The 24,791-nt window shown below is 52.6% G+C and overlaps 1 protein-coding gene and 1 pseudogene across 1 annotated transcript; both read right to left on the bottom strand.

The window, feature by feature from the left end:
* Window positions 1-66: 66 nt before the first annotated feature.
* NOL8 (nucleolar protein 8) lies at window positions 67-24,785 on the bottom strand. The gene is given in 17 exon segments (XM_020964356.2): window positions 67-795; window positions 993-1,075; window positions 9,112-9,182; window positions 10,107-10,242; window positions 11,600-11,868; window positions 13,649-13,726; window positions 13,940-14,081; window positions 16,975-17,065; window positions 17,516-17,635; window positions 18,175-18,285; window positions 18,649-19,611; window positions 19,613-20,605; window positions 21,603-21,671; window positions 21,877-22,015; window positions 23,732-23,810; window positions 23,962-24,024; window positions 24,473-24,785. Coding segments are annotated over 17 exon segments (3,753 nt in total). The 5' UTR covers window positions 24,771-24,785; the 3' UTR covers window positions 67-747.
* LOC144456715 (transcription initiation factor TFIID subunit 6 pseudogene) lies at window positions 2,217-8,309 on the bottom strand (annotated as a pseudogene).
* Window positions 24,786-24,791: the final 6 nt, after the last annotated feature.

Here is a 24,791-nt window from a genome sequence, read left to right as displayed (position 1 = left end):
GCTCTTGCTGACCTATCTCAGCACCGTGTAGGTCAGTGACCTACTCAATATAGATAAACACAGTAAAAAAGGAAAAAGATTGTTCTGTTTATATTTCTGAAAATAAATGTCAAAATAGGAGACAAATCACTTTTGTACAGTCATAAATGAATGAAGCCCTCTTATTTACACCAGCACTGAAAACAGTAATGGGGAAGGGCTCGTCAGAGTGTCAGTCCTAATAAATGGCAGTGACCTAGGATCACTTTGGGCTTCTTTTAAAAAATAAATGGTTTTTCCTCTTTTATAGCAATGAAGCTGATATTACATTCACTCAAAAGGTTTCCTAAAGCCAGTGGAGAGAAAGCAGCAGGTAGCTCTTTCTGCCAAAAGCTGCCTTGGCCAGGTGAGTCTGAGGACCATGGCAGCCCCTTCTCTGCAGTATGGCCTGGCAGGGTCCTCACACCCCTGGGGCATATTCAGGGTCAAGCTCTTTGGAGGCTTCATACCTAAATGAATGCAACTGGGTAATATTTAACAAAACAGACAACACAAGAAACACAGAGAATGTTAACCCACGCCTTCAGGGACCCTGGCGGGCAGTCTAGACACCCAGATGCCCCCAGGAGCCTCACAGAGAGGCCTCCGCCCCTTCCCAGCCAGCCCCTGTCCAAGGCAGGGCTCCTGGTTTTAGAGTGGGCCCTCAGGCCACCTCTTCCTGAAGCCTCAAAGGAAGGGCCCCTGGCCCCTGACTGGTCACTGTCATCTCTAGGGCTTGGCTTTCCTCCTGGCTGCTTTGTGTTTCTTCCGGCAATCCTAGAGAAATAAGAGCACACAGCTTGTGGGCCCAGGGCCCCACACCCACCAGGCAGCTCTGGGTTTACCTCCACCCCAAGGAAACAGCACCAGGGGCTCTGCCTCCTCCCAGTGGGGACGCACAGGCTCCCCTCCCCCACGGCCACACCCACCCAGGGCTCTCCCTCCTCCCCTGGGGGACCACTGCCCTCATTCACCTGCAGCAGAGTCACAGTTCTGGATTCCCAGTCTTCGCTGCTGCACTGGCTTCCTGAGGCTTGCCAGAATGACCCAGGACCCACTGAAGAGAAAATAGAGACAAATGTTTCCAGAAAAGAAAGTTGGCAAGATTACCCCCATAAAACTGGTCCTCCCCTCTCTGGTGACCACACAGGTTCCTGCTTATCCTCTCACACTCCCCATGAGAGACCCTCCAGCTCTCTCTAGACCTCAAGGCAGGAGAGCTGGGCTCCAACCCTTTCTTGGACACATAGCTGCTGTGAGTTTGAACATCAAGTCACTTGATGCCTTAGTTTCTCTCCTCCTTCTGACCCTACGTCCTTCAACGAGGACCTCTCACAGTGCCACGCACCAAGGCGAGTCTCTGCTCCCACCACGAGAAGTGATTAGGCACAAAGGCTCTGTGAGCAGCATGTAGGCACTGACCAAGGCTCCAGGCTGCAGAGGGAACCCTGGGGGATGAGCCTCCGTGATCTGGAGGACACAGCAGGTCCTCACAGGATGGTCAGGCCCTCGACCCAAAGCCAGGGCAGACAGCTCCCCCACGGGAGGGAGGAGTGGGGCTGCCCAGGGCTTTCAATGCCAGGGATCTCAGGGCCAGGGGGAAGGTCAGACCCTTGCTGCAGCAGTGTGGGGGATGCATGGAAACAAAGAAACCGGTTAGGACACAGCAAAGGAGTCTGAGGAGCAGGGAAAGCAGGAGAGGAGCCCGGGGGTGTGCCCAGTGTTCACCACTTAGCCAATTTCCCCAGTAACTCATGATGGAGGAGGTGACTGGACAGCCCTGGGCCTGGGAAAGGGAGCCAAGAGTGGAGGATGGCATGTAGCTGAAGTAGTGGTGCGCAGGGTCACGGCTGGCCTGAGGACACCAAGGCCACAGCAGGAGGCCAGGCTGGGAGAAGGATGAGAGCAGGCTGGGGGGGGGTGAAGCTGGAGATGGAGGCTCAAGGGCTCACCCACTCCTGCAGCAGTGGTAGAGCCACGTGTCTGGTGAGCCTGGCCTTAGCCTAAGGTCCGATGGGAAGAAGGAGGCAGGACCGATGAGCCAACAGGGAGAGTCCCACCAGAAAAGGCTGCCGGGGAAGGGGATGACCCCAAACACCCAGGAGCAAAGCTTCTGTGCCAAGCACAGCCTGGGCACAAACCCAGCCACAGCTCATCAATCTGATGAAGTGAGCACTGAAACTTTTTTTTTTAAGGTATTGGTTAAGCATGGTGTTTATTATCAAAGGTTGGGGAGGGGGGGTTCTCTTTTCTTTCAGGGTATGGGCCAGGGGTACGAGTGGACAAAATTTCATTTCATGGTTCTGTTCGACTGGATGAGTCTGAATCCCATCGAATCCTTAGGCTGCAGCCATCTCAAGGTGAGGTCAGACTGAGGTGGACCAGTGCTCTACAATAAGGAAGTGTGGGGAGATTCGAGGGGAGATGAGAAGGGCCCAGGCTGGCATGTTTCCGTGTTTACAGTTGACTGTAATACGGTATCAACTCTCTGATGACCTTCCCCACTCCCCTTCCGGCTCTTTCCCTCTGTGCAGTGGGCCCATGGTTCAGGCAGGTAAGATACTGATGCAGTTTCAGAACTACATAGCTTTCTCCCCATTCAAGATCCAAAGCTCACCCTCTACCCACACTTTCTTCTTCCCAGATGGATGTCCCTGGACTTCCTGACCCCCAAGCCCAGCCCCTCCTCTGGGCTTAGGTCCTGCAAGCCTCTCATTCGAGCTGCCTCGGTACACTTGCTCAGGACTCCAGGTTCAGTTTCTTCAGCTCACAGCCCCTGGAACTCCTGGCAACAATTCCCCACATACGTTGGTGAGACACCTAAGCCACAGCGATACTTATGTCATCCGGATCTGAGACCCAAAGTGGGAGTGCTATGTCAACCTGCCTCTGCAAAGGAAGAATGATGGAATGTTTCTACCACCATTGTCACCAGCAGAGACAGAGTTGGATGCATAGGTCCTGGCAGGGTAATAAGAATCTGGCTCTAGTCCTCTTTCTTGGACTTTAAAAGAACTCTGGTAGATCTGTGATTACACACTGAACTGTTTTATTTTTGGGGAGGAGTCTGTACAGTGGGACATATCTGAAGACAGCTGACGGGGAGAGGTGACTACTCCTCACCCCAAACCAAAATGTAATAACATCAATGAGAATTTGTATTTGAATGTGAGAATACCATTTTGTAGGAGCCTTTGTATGAAGCTTTCAGAGGGTAGGCTGAGGAGAGCTGGAACTAGAGGGATGTGAACCATTGGCCTTAGCAGTACCAGGAGCTGGAGGGGGACTATCCCCAATATCCTGTTTTGCTCCAGAAAGGGAGCCACCCCCAAGGGGAGAAGGGGAAGACGACGATGGAGGAGGAGCTGGAGAAGCGTTGGAAGCTGGCCCTCCCTTGCCCACCCCAGATGGTGGAAGAGCCAGAGCCAGGGGCTGCTGTGCTAAGAGACAGGACCTGCTGTGAAAACGAGGCACCCAGAGGAAGATGACGTGACTATGAACTTGGTTGGAGGTGCGGAAGGCTGGGGGAGCGCTGCAGCCCTTGCAGACGCCAGCGTCTGAACAGGTAATGCAATGGAGCCAGGAACCTTCAGCAGCCCAGTGGTTCGAGGGCCTGGGAGAGTGTCAGTGCAGGCAGGGGCTGTGTGATGGTCAGTGTGGTCCTGTAAACCTGCTGGGCTTGTAGGGCAGCCTGTGCCCGGGTCTTGACCACGTGAGAGCACAGAAGAGGTCCTAGGGAACCAAAGTCTGTCCGAGAAGCATCCTGCTTATCTGGTGGCGGCCGCAGCTTTGCCAGCACTGGGGCACAATGTTTCAAAAGGAGGCTCTGCACATGAGCGGCTCCAATCCGGTCAATGCTGCCCAACACAGGGCCATCTAGGACACTTTGAATCCGCTCACCTTCCTGCTGAAGCCTTGGGAGAATCGTTTTAATGACATCGTGTCCAAGTTCTGCCAGGCTATGGATAGAGCCGTAACGGGCAGTCCAGGGTGTCTTCGCATCTACCCAGCTCTTGGTGAAGGGCTTTGTGATCCGGGACTGCATGTTGATGGTAGTCAGACTAAAATGTCTGCAGATCTGAGCTACCAGGCGAGCTGCACAATCCCTGAGTGCCCAGTGATTATTGACATCTGGTCAAAGACACAGCTGTTGGGTCACAATACAAGTCACCACAGCAGGAATCAACTTGTGTACACGTTTCTCCAGGTACAGTGTCGGATTATCCATCAGAGCCTTCACCATTCGCATTAGGTAGATAAGCAGGGCCAAACTGTTCTGAACAACATTCACATGTACCCCCTCAGAAATGGAAGTGCTAAACCTTGGCAGCATCTGATAAAGTCCAGGGTCTGCAGCAATGCTCTAGAGAGCTTCCACTCTCTTGGCCTCACATGACCCTACACAGGCCTCAGTTATCTCCTTATAGTACAGCTGCTGCTCCACAAATAACTCACGGATACTCTGAGGCTTCAGTCTCAGTGGGGCATCCTCCAGAAGGGGTGGAGCTTTCTTTTCTTTCCCTTTCCCGTCTGCTGATACAGCTCCTTGACCTCTGCCTTTCAGTGGTCCATCCTCTTCCTGTCCTGCCTTTGCATATTTCAAGAGCTCTGTTGCTTCAGCCTTTTGCCGCTCTTTGGGGCTGGAGGTGGGTTCTCTGGGATAGCTGGCTAAAAAGCCCTCAATTCTCAGCCAACGAGCTTTGAGGCAGACATCAGGGGGGACACGGGTAGGGGAGTGTTAATGATGTCACTCAGATCAACCTCTTTCTCCTCACAGAAATAAAGTTCCCGGCCCCCACCAGAGGCAAACCGGCATGGGATGAATTCCTGGGCATGAAACCCATACACAGGTTCAACATTCTTCAACTTCAGGGCACAGTCTATGTCACTTGTTGTGAGCTTCTGCTGCTTCCCCATTTTCATAAATTTCAGGGCATCCTGTGCAATCTCCTTAATACGATGGCTGACTTCATCTGTTAACAGCTAGCAGGTCTCTTCAGGCATTTGAGCAATGCCCGTGGATTCTGCCACAACTTTCACTGACTCTGAGGGCAACACGGTGCTGCTTCACTTTCGTTTCTTTTCTTCGGCCACAGTGAAATACGGCACCCCTCCCAATCCCCTCTCTAGGGGCAGTGCTCTCCCGATGTCTGGCTTCCCCACCGCGGAGCACCGAAATGTTTTCAGAAACGCAGCTCTCCAACACCAAAACCAACAGAAACCACATGATCATCTCAATAGATGAAGAAAAAGCTTGACCAAATACAATCCCCATTCCTATTAAAAACACTGGAAAGCATAGGTATAAATGGAGTCTTCCTTAAAATAATAAATAGCATCTATCTAAAACCTTCAGCAAGCATCATATGTAATGGGGACAGGCTAGAAGCATTTCCAATAAGATCGGGGGTGAAACAAGGATGTCCATTATCACCACTGTCATTCCATATTGTACTGGAAACACTGGCTTTAGCAATAAGAGAAGAAAAAGAAATTGAAGGTATTAGAATAGGCAAAGAAGAAACAAAGCTATCACTCTTTGCAGATGACATGATGATATACTTAGAGAATCCTAGAGAATCAAGTAAAAAACTACTTGAAATAATAAACAACTTTAGCAAAGTTGCAGGCTATAAAATAAACCCACATAAATCATCAGCATTTCTATTACATTACAACAAAGCCCAGCAGCAAGAGATAGAAAGAGAAATCCCAATTAAACTTACTGTAGACATTATAAAATATTTAGGAGTCTACCTACTGAAACAAACCCAGGAACTGTATGAACACAATTACAAAACACTTTTCACACAAATAAAATCAGATCTAAATAACTGGAAAAACATCAGTTGCTCATGGGTAGGCCGAGCTAATATAATAAACATGTCAATCCTACCTAAGCTAATTTACTTATTCAGTGCCATACCAACCAAACTACCAAAAAATTATTTTACAGAGCTAGAAAAATAATAACAAGATTCATTTGGAAGAACAGAAGGTCCAGAATATCAAAGGAACTAATGAAAAGAAATACAGGGGAAGGTGGCCTAGCAATTCCAGATCTTAAATTGTATTATAAAGTAGCAGTCATCAAAACTGCTTGGTACTGGCTAAGAAATAGAGTGGTGGATCAGTGGAATAGGTTAAATATGCAAGACACAGTAGTCAATGACTATAGTGATCTATTATTTGATAAACCCAAAGACCCCAGCTTCTGGGATAAGAACCCACTCTTTGAAAAAAAAACTGCTGGGTTGACCTTGGGCAAGTCTCTTAACCCCCATTGCTTAAAAAAAAAAAAGCCCAAAAAGAAAAAGAAAAAAACTGCTGGGAAAACTGGAAAAGAGTATGGCAGAAACTAGGCATAGACCCAAATCTCACACCATATACCAAAATAAAGTCAAAATGGGTTCAGGACTTAGATATAAAGGCTGATATTTGTAAGCAAACTAGGAGAACAAGGAAGAGTTTACCTATCAGATCTATGGAGAACAGAAGACTTCACGATCAAACAGGAAATAGAGAGCATTATGAAAAGCAAAATGGATCATTTTGATGACATTAAATTGAAAAGATTTTGCACAAACAAAGCCAATGCAACTAAGATTAGAAGGAAGGTAGAAAATTGGGAAAGAATTTTTACAACCAGTGTCTGATAAAGGCCTTATTTCTAAAATACATAGAAAATTAAGACAAGTTTATAAGAATACATGCCATTCCCCAATTGATAAATGGTCAAAGGATATGAACAGACAGGTCTCAGATGAAGAAATTAAAACCATCTATAGTCATATGAAAAAATGCTCTAAATAGTTATTGATTAGAGAAATGCAAATCAAAACAACTCTGAGGTACCACATCACACCTATCAGATTGGCCAACATGACAAAACAGGAAAATGATAAATGCTGGAGAAGATGTGGGAAAACTGGAACACTAATGCATTGTTGGTGGAGTTGTGAAATGATCCAACCATTTTGGAGAACAGTTTGGAACTATGCCCAAAGGGCTACAAAAATATGCATACCCTTTGATTCAGCAATAGCACTTCTAGGGCTGTATCCCAAAGAGATCAAACAAATGGGAAAAGGACCCACATGTACAAAAATATTCATAGCAGCTCTTTTTGTGGTGGCAAAGAATTGGAAATTGAGAGGATGCCCATCAACTGGGGAATGGCTGAGCAAGTTGTGGTATATGAATGTAATGGAATACTATTGTGCTATAAGAAATGATGAACAGGCTGACTTCAGAAAAATCTGGAAAGACTTGTATGGTCTGATGCTGAGTGAAGTGAGCAGAACCAAGAGGACTTTGTACACAATAACAGCCATGTTATGCAATGACTAATACTGTTAAACTGAACCCTTCTCAGCATTACAATGATCTAAGACATCTCCAGAGGCCTCGTGATGGGAAATGCTGTCCACATCCAAAGAAAGAAATACGGAAGTTGAATCGCTATCATTTTTTTCTCTTCTGTTGAGTTTTGTTTCCTCTTTCTGATGGTTCCTCCTATTGGTTTTAATTTTTACTTACAACTTCACTAATGTGAAAATATGTTTAATAGGAATGTAAATGTATAACCTATATCAGATTGTGTGCCATCTTGCGGAAGGTGGTGGGGAGGAAGGGGGAGAAAAATTTTCAACTCAAAAGCATATGGAAGTGATTGCTGATAAATTAAAATAAACTAATAAAATTTAAAAAAAAAGAAACACAGCTCTCAGGGTATGAGAACCGTCATGCATTCAGGGTTACAGTTAGGAGAGGTGAAGAACCTCGGGGCAAAACTGCCGTCACAAAGACTGGCCACCCAGGGAGCACCTCCCCTTCTCGTGCCTCCAGGGCCCAGGGCAAGGATGACAGGCTTGAGGAGGGAGCAGTTCCAGGCAGGGTCACCCCGCCAAGAGAAAGTAGCCCAAACACAGCCTAGTCCTGCAGAGGAAACAGACCTGCTGCGCAGCAAGGACAGAGCCAGGGCCGAGGAGGGATGCTAAGGGGGAAGCTGAGAAGAGTGGGAAGGGTCAACTTGAGGGGACGGGCCAGAAGGGGTAACCGCTTAGTTCTAGCACAGAGAGACAACTCAGGGGCCCCACACACAGGACCTAGGGGTGGCTCTGCAGGCTCTCCAGGACTTGAAAGGGTGTGGAAGAAAACACACAGAGAGAGAGGGAGAGAGAGAGGGAGGGAGGGAGGAAGGGAGGGGGAGAGAGAGAGAGAGAGAGAGAGAGAGAGAGAGAGAGAGAGAGAGAGAGAGAGCGCGCGAGAGCGCACGCACACGCATGCATGCTGGGGGAAGGCACTGACACTCAAAGCTCCCTCTCTTCTGAACTGCTCAAAGGAGGGATGATCCCATGCACACACACAGACACTAGACATGCAGACGTGCACTCATACGCCACACATGTATACACATGCACACACCCACCTCGCACACTCACCACTCACATGCACACATTTGTGTGCAATGCAAAAACATACACACGTAGGCACACGCACGCACGCACGCACGCACGCACGCACGCACACACACACACACACACACACACACACACACACACACAGAGCTGGGTACAGAAATCACTGACCTAACAAGGAAACAGGAGGGGAAGAGCAGGTGAGCATCAGGGATAAGCAGGTCAAGGGAGGGATCAGTCCAGAGCAGGCTGTGCAGCAGCTGGACGAGGTGTGGCGCGAAAGGTGACAGGACACCTCCCCCTTGCTGGGGCTGCCTGGAGACCCGGGCGGGGAGAGGGACTTCCTGCCTCGGGTCAGGCAGGCTTCCTCCTTGGTGGGCGGTCAGGCCAGAGAGCCCTCCAAGCTCCCCAGGCTCCTCCAAGACAGGCTGCTCTCATTGTAGAGTATTAACAGAAATCCCCCAGCTGAAAAAGAGTGACCCTGCCCTCATGCCCACTGCCTGCCCTGAGGCCTGAGGGTGGCCGGCTGTGCCCCACCCTGCCCTCAGGGGCTGACTCCAGAACACCAAGCCAGCCTTCTAGCCAGGGCCCCTAAGGGTGCAGCGCTGTAACCTCTCAGAGCCTAGACTAGACATATTTTGCCAATTAAAATAAAAACCAAAACCAGCCTTACCACGTAATCTTTCATCATTCTCGGAGAAAAAGAAAAATCTCCTGGCTGGTTTTTCCAATGGTTGTGCTTCCCTGGAGAAACACAGAGAGAAGCATTTACTTTCCAATGCAAGTGAGCAGGGATAGTCCAGCACTGGTAGCCTGGCAGGGTCTGAGTATCATTCCCCCAAGGTCTTGCTTCACCAGGCAGGCCAAGGCCGAGCGCTTTGGGGACGACAGAGCCGGCTGGCCCAGCCTCCACGGCACAAGAGCTGGGGTCTCTGTCTTCCTGCTGTGCTCCTCCTCTTCCTCTGGCCCCAGGCCTCCCCATTCACTGGGAGGGAGGGTGGGAGGATCCGATATAAAGGGACAGACTGACTTGTCACCAAGGAGGTGAAAGCACCAGGCCAGCGGTGGCCTGGATCAGGGAGGCACCTCTGATTTCTGTCAAAGTTCCCAGCTTTCATCAGTAAACCAAAGGGGCGTCAGCCACAAAGTGCTGGACAAGGCTAGATAGACAATGCACCACAAGTGACCTTGGCTCAGGACACGCAGGCCTGTGTGTGTATAAGGAGGCCCAATGATGTTCTGCGGTGGAGCGGGGGTTCCAGCATCCCACAGGCCTGATCGGTAGTCACAGAGCATTTCCTCTATGGACACAGACACAAGTGGGACACCCCCACACACCTCACCCTCCTCCAAGCAGATCAAAGAGCTCTCAAAGGAAGCCCGAGAGGATCCGTGATTGGCCCAGAGGCCCACGGCTGGTCTGGGGAGGGCCAGACAGCAAGGACACTCCCTCCATGGCTCAGGACCTCTGCAGGAGGTCAGCTGCCCCCTGCCCCAGTGACTCCCCAGCTCTTCCACTGCCAACAAGCCTAGAGAGCTCTGGTCATGTCCATGACCACAGAGCATGAGGGGCCCCCTCCCAGCTGTGGGCATTTCACTCAATGCTCTAGAACCACCCCCTCCCCCTCACCTCCCGGGGCCCACAGATGACTCTCGAGCCTGGCTTACTCTGGCCTGGCCACTTCTTGGCTCCCAACCACAGGCTTGGGCTCCTCCTCGTCCTCCTCCGAGCTACTGTCCTGGAAACGAGGGTCCTGCTGCCAGGCCATGTGCCCAGGAAGCCTGGCTTCAGTCCTGTACGGGTCTACACACGGAGAGAAGGGAGTCAGGGGCCCACAGAAGGGAGGGCAGCCAAGCAGCAGACTCAGGGCTCCCACCAAGGCTGCTGATTTTGCCTGGACTTGCTCCCCTATTTCCAAGCTCTCTCAACGGGAAGCCTGGCATAAAACAATAATCCCTTCCTGACCAGGGAAGCAGCTGCTCATGCCAGGCTCACGGGCTTTCCTGGAGGTGTCTAGTTTAAAAAGAGGAAGCCCCCGAGAGGCTGAGGGAAGAGCCACCTACGATCCGCATTGCAGACATTGCCCTGGGGACCTCAGCTGGGGGCCGGAGGTGACAAGCAGCAGACCCAAGGCCAGAGCACTGGCCCTTTGCTGGCCGTGTGACCTCGGCCAGGGAACACCTCCTTCCCCCCCGCCATGGCTAGTGGGGATCCCACCCCGGAATCTTCCCAGCATCAAGACAGAGTCCCTTCCTTAGGCAGAGCGTGCACCTCAGAGTGGGCATTAGGGGGTGACCCTGCCTCTGCTCCCTGGCACAGCTCTCACACCCTCCTTTCCGGCTTACAGAAGAGGCCTGCAGGGCGCCTCTGGAAAGGTCAGCTGGGGGGCCTTAGACAAGGGCCACAGGGAGCCAGCACCGGCAGGGCCAAGCCTAACTTCCAAGGTGTCTGAGCTCTCTCCTCTGCTTCTCCCTTGTGGCTGTAAGACATCCACCCCATGACCCAAAACCTCCTTGCACTCTTCCTGGCAGAAAAAGGAGTGAGCTCCTTGGGCCTGAGCCCCCCTAAAGCCTTGGGGTCCTCTCAGAAGGCTGACCCAAAGGCCTCAGCCCCCCCCCAACATGGGCTCGAGAACACATGGCATGGGGTGAAAGACCGCCCCCCCCAAGCTAAAAACCAGAAATGACAAAGCAGACGGAGGAGACGGCTTCATGGGACTTGGGGGACAAAGGACACCCCCAGTCGAGCGAGTGTTAGGAATGAACCTGCTCAAGGCTGTGAAGCCCCAACTCCAGTCACTACTCAGGGCCCATGGGGCCTAAGCACAGAGGGAGCCTCGAGGCCCAGGGGCCTGCCGGCTGGCCCGTCAAACCTCAGCTCTAAGAGGCCCCCAGGTGTCATGACCCGGGCCGCCTTTGTCTGCAGAGGGCAGGGGCTCGGTCCATTTCTACGGCGCCTACTACACACCAGGCACAGAGCACCTATCGAGCACAGCCTCACCAGGTGCTACAATGACACTTAATTTGTGATGACCTGCCCAGGGTGACCCAGTAGCAGGACTGCTGGACTGCCGGATTTCCTGCCTCCAGGCCAGCGCTCTGTCTTGATAGCCAGCGGGCTGCTGCTGGGGCCGGGGAACAGCCCCACGGCCCCTCTTTACCTTGCTTGACCTCACCGACGTCCGGGCCAAAGAAGGAGAAGGTGAACTCGCCGAGGCCTCCCGGGGGGTCGGGTGCTCCTGGGGCCGTGGCCGTGGCCATCTCTGTCTCCTCAGGAGTCTCATTCCAAGGGCCGGCAGCTCCCGCGCCCGGGGCCGGCTCTGTAGCCCTGAATCTCTCCTTGAGATCGGCGGCAATGCTGTGATACAGGTCTCTGGACACTTCGGGAAGCTTCTCGGCCTCTTCTCTTTTCTTTCTGCGTTTGGCTTTGCTGTCGTGAAGAACAGAGACAAGGGTCTGAGAGGCAGGAAAGGGAAGTGGCAGTCCACCTTATGTGGACACACTCTTCACCACAAGTTCTCTGAAAAAGGAGGTGCAGGACCGTGGGCCACAGAACGTGGCCTCCAGTGTCGCTCACTGCTACCAGACTGTTCCTCTACTTTCTCTATGTTGGTCAGCAGGCTTTATTAAGCACCTACTGAGCACTGGGCACTGTGCCAAGCACTGTGCAGACAAGAAGAGGTAGAAGACGGTCCCTGCCCTCAAAGAGCTCACCCTCTAAGAGGAGACAACACGCAGACAGATATGTACAAACCAGCCACATACAGGATGAGCAGGAGATGGTGAACAGGATGGAGGGGCTGGGGACGGCTTCCTGTAAAAGGTGCCAGGTGGTCAGGAGGCAGAGGACTGCAGGTATGGGAGATGCTCAAGCCGAGGGGCGCACAGCCCAGAGGCTGGCGTGCTGTGGTCTGTCCTTTGTCCTCAAAGAGGACCATGACATCAGGGAGGGTACGCCATGACACGCAAGTGAGCTGGACTGAAGTGAAGCTGGGCAGTCACCTGCCTCACTCTCTCCTCCAGAGCCATCTGGGTCCAGTGGTAGAAAAGGATCAGGACTGGAGAAGGCCCCTGGGCTGGGGGGGAGTGTAAGGAGACTGGCAAGGCAGGAGGGGCCAGTTCTGAAGGGCTCTGAATGCCAAACAAGGTGTTTTGTATGTGCTCCCAAAGGCAATACGGAGCCCCAGGGGCTATGGCGTTAGGCCGTAGACAAGGGACATGAAATGAAGCTGCTACAGCAAAGAGATGGACAAACTGGAGAAGCAGGAGGCGAGTCACACCCCCAAGGGAAGAGTGACCCGGAGTCCACGCAGCCAACTCCCACCACTGAGCGTCCCGTCCCTTATGCTCCCACCCATCGCGGGCTGGACATTCGCCTGCTCCAAACTGCTTCTGACCAAGCTACCAAGACACGGCCCTCCAGTCTGGCCTTGGCACCACCTGGCACAGCACCCCAGCCCCCACCCCACACAGCCCTGACATTTCCCATCTGACCCTGCCTCTCCAGTCCATCCTGTGCCTTGTGGCTGAACCCCAGCCCCTCCATTCAATCGATGCCAGCAGCTCCTTTCACAGATGCTCCAATGTACCTTCCCGCCTACCCCCTCACACATGGCAACTGGGACCGTCTCCTGGTTCTTTCCCTGTAACAATCCATCTCCCCTCTGTGCCAGCACTGGACTCCCCCTGCCCCACAGGGCCACCTTCTGCTGACCCCCACTCCACAGCACGCCCCATCCCTCCGAGGTGAAGCCTTCTCTCATGCCACCCTCCCAACCTTGTTATTCAGGGCTTTGTCTTTCTCTCTGTATGCACACATGCATGCATACACGCAGAAAAAATGCCTGGGAGAGGAAGGGCAGGGTGTGCATATAGCGAAAGCCTCGTCTTCATCATTAGAGAGAATTTTAATCTTTGCATCCCCCCCATTAACTAGTACCTAGGGGATGCTCAATAAATGCTTCTTAATTAATATTACCAATCAATCAACAGGCATTTGCTAGAATAGTAAGAAATCTGAAAGCTCTTTCATAGTTAAGATCACTTGTTTTGAGGGGCTGCAGTCACGAAAACTTAGGGGATGCACCCTAAGGTCCCAAATTGAGAACTGAGATGACCACACAGCCTCTCGTCACACTCTATGTCCACTCCCCCTGGGAAGGAGGGTGTGGGTGTGTGCGAGGGAATGACGAGGACAGTGAGGCACTTACCTTTCCTTTTCCTCAGGGTCGACTTTTCTTTCAAACGCGGCATGGTCCAATCTCGTCGGGTCATAGCGTACGATGTTCCTATGGTCAAGAGCAGAGGGGTCAGCAGAAGCCCTGGAGAGGCAGCTTCCCAGTACCCAGGCAGGGCAGGATTGGGGTCTCAGGGGCCCTCCTGTCGCCCACGGACCCTCTGTGCCTGCCCGCGGCCTCGTCCACCACCCAGGCTAGTGCCCGTGACGGACGAGGCCCTCGCTGGCTCTGAAGGGCCTGGCTGACCCAACGGAGAGCACGCACCTGAACTGCTTTGCAGCCGTTTCCTCTTTGCTCAGTTTCAGAGCCTGATGGCTGACGTGCAGGATGTTTTTAATCACCTCCATATTTTTCTTTTTCTCAGCAATGAGCTCCTCTTTCTCGGCTGTCTCTGCTTTTTTTATCTCTTGAAGGTAAAGTAGAGTCTGAAATGTTAGAAACTATCCTTTGTATGAGACCATGAGGGCTCATGGGGGACAGAGCCCCCTTTAGGCCAGTACAGAACCTGGCCTCAGCCCTCATGGCTGCATCCATCTCCCTCCACCATCCCTGGCTTCCTTCAAGGCCACTCAAAGTCCACCTTCTGCCCAAGGCCTCTCCAGCACCACCTGTCCCCAACACTCACACCTCCCTCCTGAGACTATCTCCGATCTGTCCTGTGTCGTTGGCATGTTTTCTCCCCACCCAGCCCAGGGTCTGGCACACAGCGGACGCACAGTAAAGGCTGCTGCTGCTGAAGCTTAGAGACTCAGACTGGGGGGTGGGACCTGAGGGGCCGTGCATCCCACCCCTTCTCGTGTCATATATGATGATGCCAGGGTCCAGGGTGCCCTGAAGCCACGCGGGGGAACAAGGAGCCACATCATCTGAGCCCCAGGCTGCGGCTGTAGACCGAGCTTGCCTTCACCTGCACTGGGCCCACTCCCTTCTCCGTAAGATGGACAAGCTTCCTTTATTACAAAGGGGACAAAAAGGCGGCCAGCGCTGAGAACTCGCTTAGCTGTTCAGTCATTTCAGCTGTGTCCGACTCTTTGGCCCCATTTAGAGTTTTCTTGGCAGAGGTACTGGAGTAGTTGGCCACTTCCCTCTGCAGCTACTTCTACAGATGAGGAGACTGAGGCAAACAGGGTGAAGTGACTTGCCCAGGGTCACCCAGCCAGTGTTGGGTGGAATTTGAACTTGGGTTTTTGTGCAATGCGCCACCTAGAGGCCCAAGGAAGAACTAATAATGCTGAACCAAGGGCACGTTTAAAATGTTTTTTAAAAACTAAATGATGCATGAAAAAAGTTGAGATTTTGATTGTTATCGTATGTGAAGAATGGAATCAATCCTCGGCTCAATAATGATTTCCCCCAAAGGCCAGCCGCTGTGCCACCCAGGGGGACGAGGGCCTAAAAGCCTCCTGGGCCTCAGGATGGTGCTGGGAGGGAGGGCTCACAACTGTCACGGCCAGGGCGAGAAAGGCATCATTTCCCAGACACAGAGAGAATGGGGCCAAATGCCTGAGAACACAAGTCATTCCCCAATTGGTAAACGCTCAAAGGACGTGAACAGGCAGTGCACAAAGAAATCAAAGTCATCTGCGGTCCTCAAAGATGCTCTAAGTCACTGGTAGGAGAGATGCCGATTAAAACAACTCTGAGGCGCCACCTCACGTCTGTCAGATTGTCTGATATGACAGGAAAGGAAAACGACCAACACTGCAAAGGATGTGGAACTGGGACACTAACGCACTGCTGGTGGAGTTGTGAACTGATCCAACCACTCTGGAGAGCAATTTGGAGCTATGCCCAAACTATGCTACAAAACTGTGCACTCTTTGGCCCAGCAACAGCGCTTCTAGGGCTGTGTCCCAAAGAGATCACACAAACGGGAAAAGGACCCACGTGCACAAAAATATTAACGGCAGCTCTTTCTGTGGTGGCAAAGAACTAGAAATTGAGAGGATGCCCAAGCAAGCTGTGGTATATGAATGTAATGGAATACTGTTGTGCTATAAGAAATAATGAGCAGGACGGGTGCAGAAAAACCTCAGAAGATTTATATCTGTTTATGTTTTGCATTACATTTATATTTATTGATGCATTAACAGCAATACTGTATGATAATCAACTATGAATGACTTAGCTATTCTTGGTAACACAATGATCTAAGACAACTCCAAAGGGCTAATGGTAAAAAAATGCTCTCCATCCCCACAGAAAGAACTGATGAAGTCTGAATGCAGATTGAAGCAGACCTTTTCTTTATTTTTCTTGAGTTTTTTTTGGTCTCTGGTTTTTCCATAACATGACTAACATGGAAATATATTTTGCATGACTGCACACATATAAACCTATATCAAATTGCTTGCTTTTTCAATGATGGGGAAAGGAAGGGGGAGAATTTAGAACTCAAAAATTTTTTAAAAACAAATGCTAAAATTGTTTTTAGGGGCAGCTAGGTGGCGCAGTGGATAGAGCACCGGCCTTGGAGTCAGGAGGACCTGAGTTCAAAGCCAGCTTCAGACACATAACACTCACTAGCTGTGGGACCCCAAGTCACTTAACCCCACTGCCTAGCAAAAAAAGTTAAAAAAAAAAGTTTTTACATAAAACTGGAGAAATAAAATATTAAATTAAAAAAAAATTAAAAAGATGAATGTTAAAAACTATCTTTACATGCAATTGGGAAAAAATACTAAGAAAAAGAAAAAAAGAAAGTATGTTTCAGAGGAGACTCCTGGCTGCCATCCTGCCCAAGGGCACGTGCTGTAACCACAAAGTCTCTCCTGATGCTTCGTGGGGGCAGAGTGAACCTGGTTTCTTCCAGCACTCAGCTCGAGGCCCCGCCTGTCTTACTCACTCAGATTCTCAATCCTGGCACCATTGTGAAAGCCGCCCCGTCTTGCGCCACATGCACACGTCAAACATACATCTAACCCTCTGCCTGGCTTGCTGCTGCTCTCTCTCCATGACATTCCTTCATCCCTTTCCTCTCCAAGGAACAAGAGTCAGAACAGACAGGAAAAGAGAGGCAGGAAGGGTGGGGGGATGGGGTCCTAAATCTCAAGATGGCAGTGTGGGGTCCAACGACATAGGCTGAAAGCATGAGAAAAAGGGGTGGAACACGAGAGGGGTGAGTCCCCGGTACCATGCAAAGAATGCGCTGTGCCAAGTGCTCCAGGCTGTGGATCTCTGCTCGGTTATTAAATTAGGAAGGACGAACAGGGCCATTTCTGGAGATCAATGACATTCTTCCAGTAAGATTAGCATTGTCTGGTTGTCAACAGAAAAACCAAAGGAATAGTCAAACTCACCCTCCTCTTCCTCTTCACTCTCACTTTCCAGAAAGCGAGCGTCCATTCGAAACCGGTCATCAGTGCCAAAGTGGGATTGTAAACTCATGAGCTGCCCAACAGAAGATACAGACAATGAGTAACCAGATCCCATGGGAGGACAGAGCGGGGCCTGGACCTAGGATTTCTCACTGGTAGAGGGATTCCCACAGCAGAAAACTTCTGCTAAGGAAGGTCAGCCCCATCCCTCAAACTCAGAGCCAGTGAGAGTTGCCGGAGCACCAAGGGATTGTTTGACTTGTCGAGGGTCACAGGCAGAACTCGAACCCAGAGCTTTGTGGTTTCCAGCCCTGCCCTTGACCCACTGCACCATGATGCCTTTTTGAAGCCAGATGACTCCTCCTCACCACCCTCAGAGCTTCCCACCCAAACCAGAAAAGAATCACAGACGTCCTGCTCTCTGCGACACGCGCTTGCTGACCCAGCAGAATGTGCCGCAGCTGTCACTCAGGCTGAAGAAGGGAACAGTTAACAATCACGTTTGCCCTCAGCACTAACCAACCTTTTTTCCAGCTCTGCCTTCAAAATGGGGTTTAATTTGGAACCGGGCCTCGTCATCAGTCTCCTGCTCCTCGTCCTCACTGCTCTCAAAGAGCTTCCCAGAGGTTTTACTGGCCAAATCCTTAACGAACAAAACAAAACAAAAACCCCACAACCATTTAGGAGGAAACAGCAATTCCTTTTTTGCAACAAAGTTTTATGCTTCATGTCACATAAATATATCCTAATTTACAGTAAGAATCCTTTCCCTTCTATTTGAAAATGAAGTGTACAACCATGAGTCATGTGGCCTAGAGAATTCACCACATTAAACCAAGTGGCACAAAAAGGATTTGAACTCGGGTCTTCTTCCTTCCAAGCCCAACTCTGCCTTGCTACATAAAGCAGCGCGGGACATACTGGAGAAACTGGGAGGCAGAGATGGGAATCATGGAACAGAGACTCTCATTAGGTGTTGAAGAGTCAAAGCAAGAAACCTGAAGCCGCCCGATGTGCAGAGAACAGAAGATGGGGCAGCCCAGCCAGAAGGGAGGATGAAGGAAAGGGAGGCTCAAGAAAGGAGGAAGGTGAGGGAGCCGCGAACAGCAGCTTGAGTCTGCCGGATGGCCTGCTGATCACTGCCGCCCACGTGGGGCCCCCAAAGGAGCCTCCGCCACCTACTCGTCTGCCTCCGCTGCCTGGAAGAGGCCTTCTGTCACTGTCTTCTTCTGTTTCGTCTTCACTGCTGGAGCTGAACAGGATGTGAGTTGGTTTGCTTGCTGGAGGGCCGTCCTGGGGAAATACGAAACACGTCAGAGAGAACACCAAGGCTCACCACAACCCTGAATCCAGACTGTCGACACGGGCCAGACGCTGCCCCAGCAGGTGGGCATCATCTCTGCGGGCCCTGTTCCCAGCAGCCTTGAAATTCCTTCAGACGTGCCGAGCCCTGGAGAGCCTGCCGGTCCCTCGGCTGCCCCGCTAGCATGGACTAAACATTCACCCACGTGCTGATTCCAAAGAGGGCTGATGCGGTGAGAGCGCGGCTCGTCCCACAGAGACCTGAGGGTATGCTCAGCCCCCCAACCCAGCTGTCGGGGAGAACGCTGACTCAGGGGAAAGCGCCTCTGCCAGCGTTTACTGGGAGGCACTCACCAGGCTGGACAAAGCACTGTGAACCAGCCGCTTCTGCAGCTCCCACTCTCTTCTCCTTTCCTCTAGGGCTGCCAAGCGTTTCTGATTATCCTGACAGTTCTGAGGAGGGCTGATGGCACCAGCTGGAGACACATAAGAAGGTGGGCATTCAGTCTCCCTTGCCCGAGACCCCTCTGGGTCCTTTCCTCGCACACGAGAAGGCACACCGTCCCTCCCAACAGAGAGCTTGAGAGGTTTCTGGGAATCTGTTTCCAGAACTGCCAGCTCATGCCTGGGCTCCAGACCTGTAGAAGGCCCGACAGTGATGAAACCACTCCTTTCCCACTCGGGGTCTCCCATTTCTGGGGTGCCAAGGCCATCATCACTTCCCAAGTCTGTCCTACAAGGCTCTGCATGAAGACTCAAGGGTTTCTTAGCACCTGATGATGACGGGCTAGAAACAGAAGCATTTTCACATTCAGAACGGGAGGAGGGTGAGTGCACAGCACCACGCTGGTCTCCACTGGCTGGCTGCCTCCTGGGAAGTTTTCCAGGACAACATGGAAGACTCTTGGCTCCATCTGCTTCCTTCCCATCTTGAGGCGGGGACATTTCATCACTGGAACAAGTGATCAAATCAAAGGCTTGTTCTCCTGCAGAACTGCCAAGGGATGTTTCCTGTCTCAATGAATTCTGTTCTTTTACCTGAGTGGCAATGCCACTGTTCTTACAGGGCTTTTTGGGTTTCTCCCCTCTATAGAGCGCTCCCACGCCTCTGAAAGCCTGAAACTTGGACTTCAACATATTGTTCTTCGGTGGGTTCTGGTCACTGACTTTCTCTTCCCCTTCCAAGAGGGAAGCCAAAATGTCGCTGGGATTGATGCACCGAGCCCCTTTTTTGGGAGCCTTCTTAGTTTTCTGGCCAGAACCAACGTCCTGTCTCTTGGGGAGAGCCTGCTCGGCACATCTGGCATTTCCCCCCCGGGCTCTTGGCATCTTCATTTGCCAGCTTTTCTAAGTCTGCCAAGGTGAGGTCAAGGCGACAGCAGTTACTCATCATGGACTCATAATCCAGGTCTTCTTCAGATTCACCATGCTCAGATTCAGGTGAGACACTAGACAGCTTTTTAGAGACGCGTTTTGTGCAATTAATTGACCCTCCTTCATTACCTGTGAGGTTTTTCCTTTTACTCATTTCTGTAGCATGATGAGAAAATGGACAATTTGCTCTATTTTTCAGAAAGTCCTCTTTTTGTTTAGATTTGTTTTTTGATGAAACTGTTTGCTTGTCTTTGCTCTGATCACCATTTCTCCCCCCGGCAATGATTTCACCTGTGTCTCCCAAGTCATACTCTTGGTCATCTTCAGCCAGATGAATGGCACTGCCTGTGCCAGGGGCCTGGGGGCTTTTCTGTCTGAGCCCTGACCTGGCTGGTTTTGGCTTGAAGTCGATGCCAACCACTTCAAAGGAATCCTTCTCAGTGCTGTTTGTCTCGGGGAAGGCCGTGCTTTGTGATTTCTTCTCTTCTGCTATCACGGCTTTCAATTCTTCTTCAGAATCAGTACCATCATCAGACACGCTATTTTTGCCTCTGACAATGGGGGATTTTGAAGTCTGAAGAAACCCTGCTTCTAGCTTGTGACTGTTCTTACGCTTAGAGAAGCCGGATGTAGGAAGATCAGCTGGCCTGGAATCTGCTTTCTGCACATCCATCTGTGGTGCTGTGTTTGGGGGGGCCGGGGATGTCGGCTCAGGGCGTCCCACAGTCTTGGATGGGGAGCAGTGAGTGCCCCCCACCTTCACTCTCTTAGCAGGACAGCTTCTGAAGGCAGGAAACTGGCCTTGTCGTTTCTTGCTCATCACGTCATCCCCTCCTTCCAACTTCCACGTGAGGTCAGAAATAGAGACAGCATCTGTGACATCTTGTTCAAACTTCTTCAGGTTGTGGCAATATTTTGATGGATCATATTTTAAGATGTTAGGAACAGTTAAGGTGGAAAACATAAACTGTTCAACAGACAAACAAAAATCCTGCAGAACTTACAACTGTGGTACAGCAGACTGGACCCCGAGTCTGGCCTCTGGAGCCTTGAGTTTAGTTATCCGAAAAGTGACTGGTCTAAACTTCTAATACTTTATAGCTTGTGCATGTCAAGGCTCAAGGTCACGTACCTACATCAGTAGCTGGCAGCAATCACTCTGGGTTGGGTGAGGGTGAAGACAGAGTCCAGCAGCCCCAAGTGGCCCATTCTGGGTTCCCAAGATAACATTCTCACTCCAACACAGCCCATCATCAGGACTGGTCTTCAATGAGACTACAGACTGGGTGAGGGTTCCAAGAAGGGTCTCAGAATTGGGCAACTCTCTCTCCTACCTACAATTCCTTCCTTTCCAAAGCAATTCCTAGCTCATCCATGGCATTTCACCGGGAGATTATGGAAACAGACTCATTGCCAAGGACACTGTCGATCTTTCCAGAGAACACCCCCTCCCTCTTGAATCCATCCCACCTAGCTGAGTGACTTTAACATTCCTAAAACACCACTTCTGCCCAGGTTTACGACGACTCCCTGCAGCTTGCAACAGGGCACCTGGGCTTCCCAGCCTTCCATCAGCTGCTCTTAAATCCCGAGGAAGACGTAAGCCAGTCACAGACCATCAGAAGCTGGCAAGACCCTTGGAGGCCCAGGAAGAGAGGCTCCTCTGAGTGGGCGCTCAGCCGGGCCTGGGGTCATCACACCCCAAGCTTGAGCTTATTCCCTCTGTAATTCCACACTCCTCCAGTGATCTCAACCCCGTGATCGTCTAAGCTCACATTCCCCAAACTCCAGAGGTGCATTTCACCAGGTAGACTTCCCATTCTGTGCTAGCCAGGATGCTGGGTGACTAGGTGACAGACCCTGGGGCACCGTCACTGCAAGTGTCACCTCATAAACACGAATCCATAGACGGATGGATCAATCAGAAAGGATATTTTACGTCTGTTCCGGCTTCTAAGGTGCAGGATGGGTAACACTCTCCCAAACTTACTCACGACCCAGTCCTAGAAGAGAAAGAAGACGACATGTTAAGGACACAAATGACTGACACGGATTCCAAGCACTGAAGGCAGAGCCAACAGTGACAGATCCTGACCTCTGAGTGTGGATGGTGGGACGGGCGGCCCCATCGCGCTGGGCTTCACCAGGAACAAGGGGGACCCTCCCAGCCCCCCCGCTGGGCCCCAGGGCTCGAGGGGCCACGCCTGCCTTGCGTCCCGGGACCTCTGTTCCTGGAACAGCCTTCATGCAGAGCTCCAGGCCTCCCTTCGTCCCCGCAGCTGCCGTGGTGCCATCTGGGCGCTGCTGCTCCTGCTCTGCCTTGGCCTGAAGCCTCTCCTGTGCCAGCCTGGAGCCCAGAACCAACGGAAAAGACCAAAGTTACCCCGCCCTGGCAGGAGGATGGGCACCATCTTGAGCCTGAGGCCCCTCCCACCTCCACAACCCACCAGTTTTCTGCGTCCTTATTTCTCCTCTTTCCTCTCCCCCCAAAGGGCAGCCGCGGCCCCCACACTCTGGGTCCTGCCACAGCACTCTGCCAGTTCTGGAGCCTCGCTCCCTCCGAGGTCCCCAGGGCCCCGTAGAGCCTTTCCTCAAACCTTTGGTAGTCCTGAGCCCCTCTGGACTAGACGCGAGCCACGACAGAGCGCCCCCTTCCAGAAAGCCTCCTGTCCCCTAGAGGTGCTTGCCCTCCGCTCCCTGGGCCTCTGGGCACAGCACCCCTCTCTGTCTTTCTCAATGACTTCCCCAGCTCCAACGCTCCCCTACGTGTGAATGATTTCACAATGTGTACCTGCCCTCCTTCTGTCCACCCGCTACGTCCCGGAGGTTTACAATTCTGAGGGTTCACAATTCATGCTTCCAGGAGGGAGTGAACAGAGCGGCGGCAGCCCCCGATGCTACTGCCCAGACTTGCATTTCCCTCTTTGTGCTAACCGGGGTGCGTTCTTTCTGGGTTTCTCTCATTTTCTACTCCTGCCACCAGGAGGGCTGCCTTTCTCCTCCCGGCTTCTCTACTTCACCATCACACACAGGCCTGGCACAGGGCAGGCCCATAACAATATCCGCCAGAGTCTTCCAGCGGTTTAGAGTCGATCTCCTTGGCTGGGCATTCAACAACAGGTCCTCCATGCTGCCCTGCCTCTGAGCCTCTACTCGACCACTCCCTGTGCCAGGAATGCTCCCATCTAGCCACACGAATGCCACCTCTGCCGGGAAGCCAGCGTGACATGCAGGCAGAGAGATGGCCCAGTCTGTTCTTGCTCTATTCACACCTCAGTCTTCTGTGTGATTCAGCCTTCACCTGAAGGGAGGGGGAAGTTGCTGCTCTGAAAACATGGAGCCCCTCTTATTCAAACCTTATGGGCCACACGATATTAGGCACAGCACCCACTTAACACATGGTTATTGCGTCCAGAGACAACTAGATGGTGCAGTGGATAGAGCACCAACCATGGAGTCAGAAGAATGTGAGTTCAAATCTGACCTGTGTGACCCTGGGCAAGTCATTTCACCCTGTGTGCCTCAATTTCCTCATCTGTAAAATGACTTAGATAAGAAAATGACAAGCCACTCCAGAATCTCTGCCAAGAACCCCCCCCCAAAACAGGGTCACAGAGAATCAGATACAACTCAAAACAACACAGCATCAAAACAGTGGTGCCGTGCACTCAGAAAGTCCAAGCCACACACCTGGGAGTTGAGGCCCCAGTGCTCCTCCTAGCCCCTATTCTGCCCCCCCCACTGGAGGAGCCCCCTCAGAGTGAAGGAAACTGAAGCAGGGAAAGCCAGGCACAGGAAGCTGCAGAGCCGCAGCCCTATGGAGGGCCTGCTCCATGCTAGGAGGGCAACCCCCGCCTCTGCCCCTCACATGGTCAAGAGAAACTTGCTGAGTGCCTCCTGCGGCCAGGCCCTGTGTTTAGAGTGCACCCCCCCCAGCCTAGGCCCTGTGCACAGCCCCCCAAGCCCCTTCTCACTACCTTCCCCCCAGCCTAGGCTCTGTGTACACACACACACACACACACACACACACACACACACACGCGCGCGTGCGCACACAGCTCACCTGTGCAGAAAGCTCTCCTTGGCCAGCTGGACCCGCAGAGCGCTGCCCTTCCACGTGCTCTTGTCCAGAGCCGCCAGGCCTGTGGAGCAAAGCCCGTCTCCCTCTAGGCCCAGGCTGGCCCGGCTCCCTCCTCCGGCCCCACCTGCCCGCTCTCGGCGGGGGGGGGGACCTTCCCCAGCTCTGCCCGCTTCGGCCCAGGCCCCCAGATCCCCCCAGCACCGGACACTCACAGGCCTTCAGGGCTCCCTCGGACAGCCGGATGTTGACGTAAGCGAAGGTCTTCTCGGGGCTGCCTGAGGGGAGAACACAGACGCGGTTAGGCCGGCGCCCAGCCTTGGGCTCTACGAAGACTGAGGAGGGGGGTGGGAAGCTGCTCCGGGGGTCGGCTGCCTCCAGCCCCCTCCCCACCCCCCGCCCGCGACCTTTCCATTCCTCCCCAGGACTCCCCGTCTCCTGCCTCCAAGCCTTTGCACGGGCGGCCCCTCTCTGCACAGCCTGGCACGCAGAAAGCGCCTAATAAGTGCACAAACACGTGCCGAGAGAACTAGCTAAGGTGGGGGAGAGCTTCCCGAGCAGGCGGGACTCACGGGAGGAGGGGAGGGAGAGCGGTCCGGGCCCGGGGACACACGCCAGCAGGCCAGACACGCAGAGACCCAGTGGCACAACCAGAAGACCAGAGTGTCTCGGCAGCGGCACCTGCGCGGGGGCTGGATCCGGGGCCGCCCTCCCCTACGGCCTTACCGAGCTCGTTCACCCGAGACACGAGTTCCACGGAGGACACGTCCCCGAAGCGGCCCAGCTGAGCGCACACATCGTCCTGCGTAACCGAGGGCCCGAGACCGCCCACGAAGAGGCGCCGCTCTCCGAGACTCGCCGCCATGGTCGCCTTCCCTGCCCGAGCCTGGCGCGACCCCGGCTTCCGGCCCGCGTGCCTCCGACTTCCGGTCACGTGATTGCGCGGCTGGCTATTCTCCCTCTCCCCTGCCAGCGAGACCCCAGTTCCCGTATCCAAAGTTCCGGGACTCCGTTGCCGCCCCATCGGCCTCTCCTGCTCCCGACT

Source organism: Phascolarctos cinereus, unplaced genomic scaffold (genome assembly GCF_003287225.1).
Source record: "Phascolarctos cinereus isolate Bilbo 61053 unplaced genomic scaffold, phaCin_HiC Scaffold_4;HRSCAF=312, whole genome shotgun sequence".
Classification (NCBI taxonomy): domain Eukaryota; kingdom Metazoa; phylum Chordata; class Mammalia; order Diprotodontia; family Phascolarctidae; genus Phascolarctos; species Phascolarctos cinereus.
The sequence above is the reverse complement of the archived record's forward strand: the minus strand, read 5'-3'. Positions and strand labels throughout refer to the sequence as shown.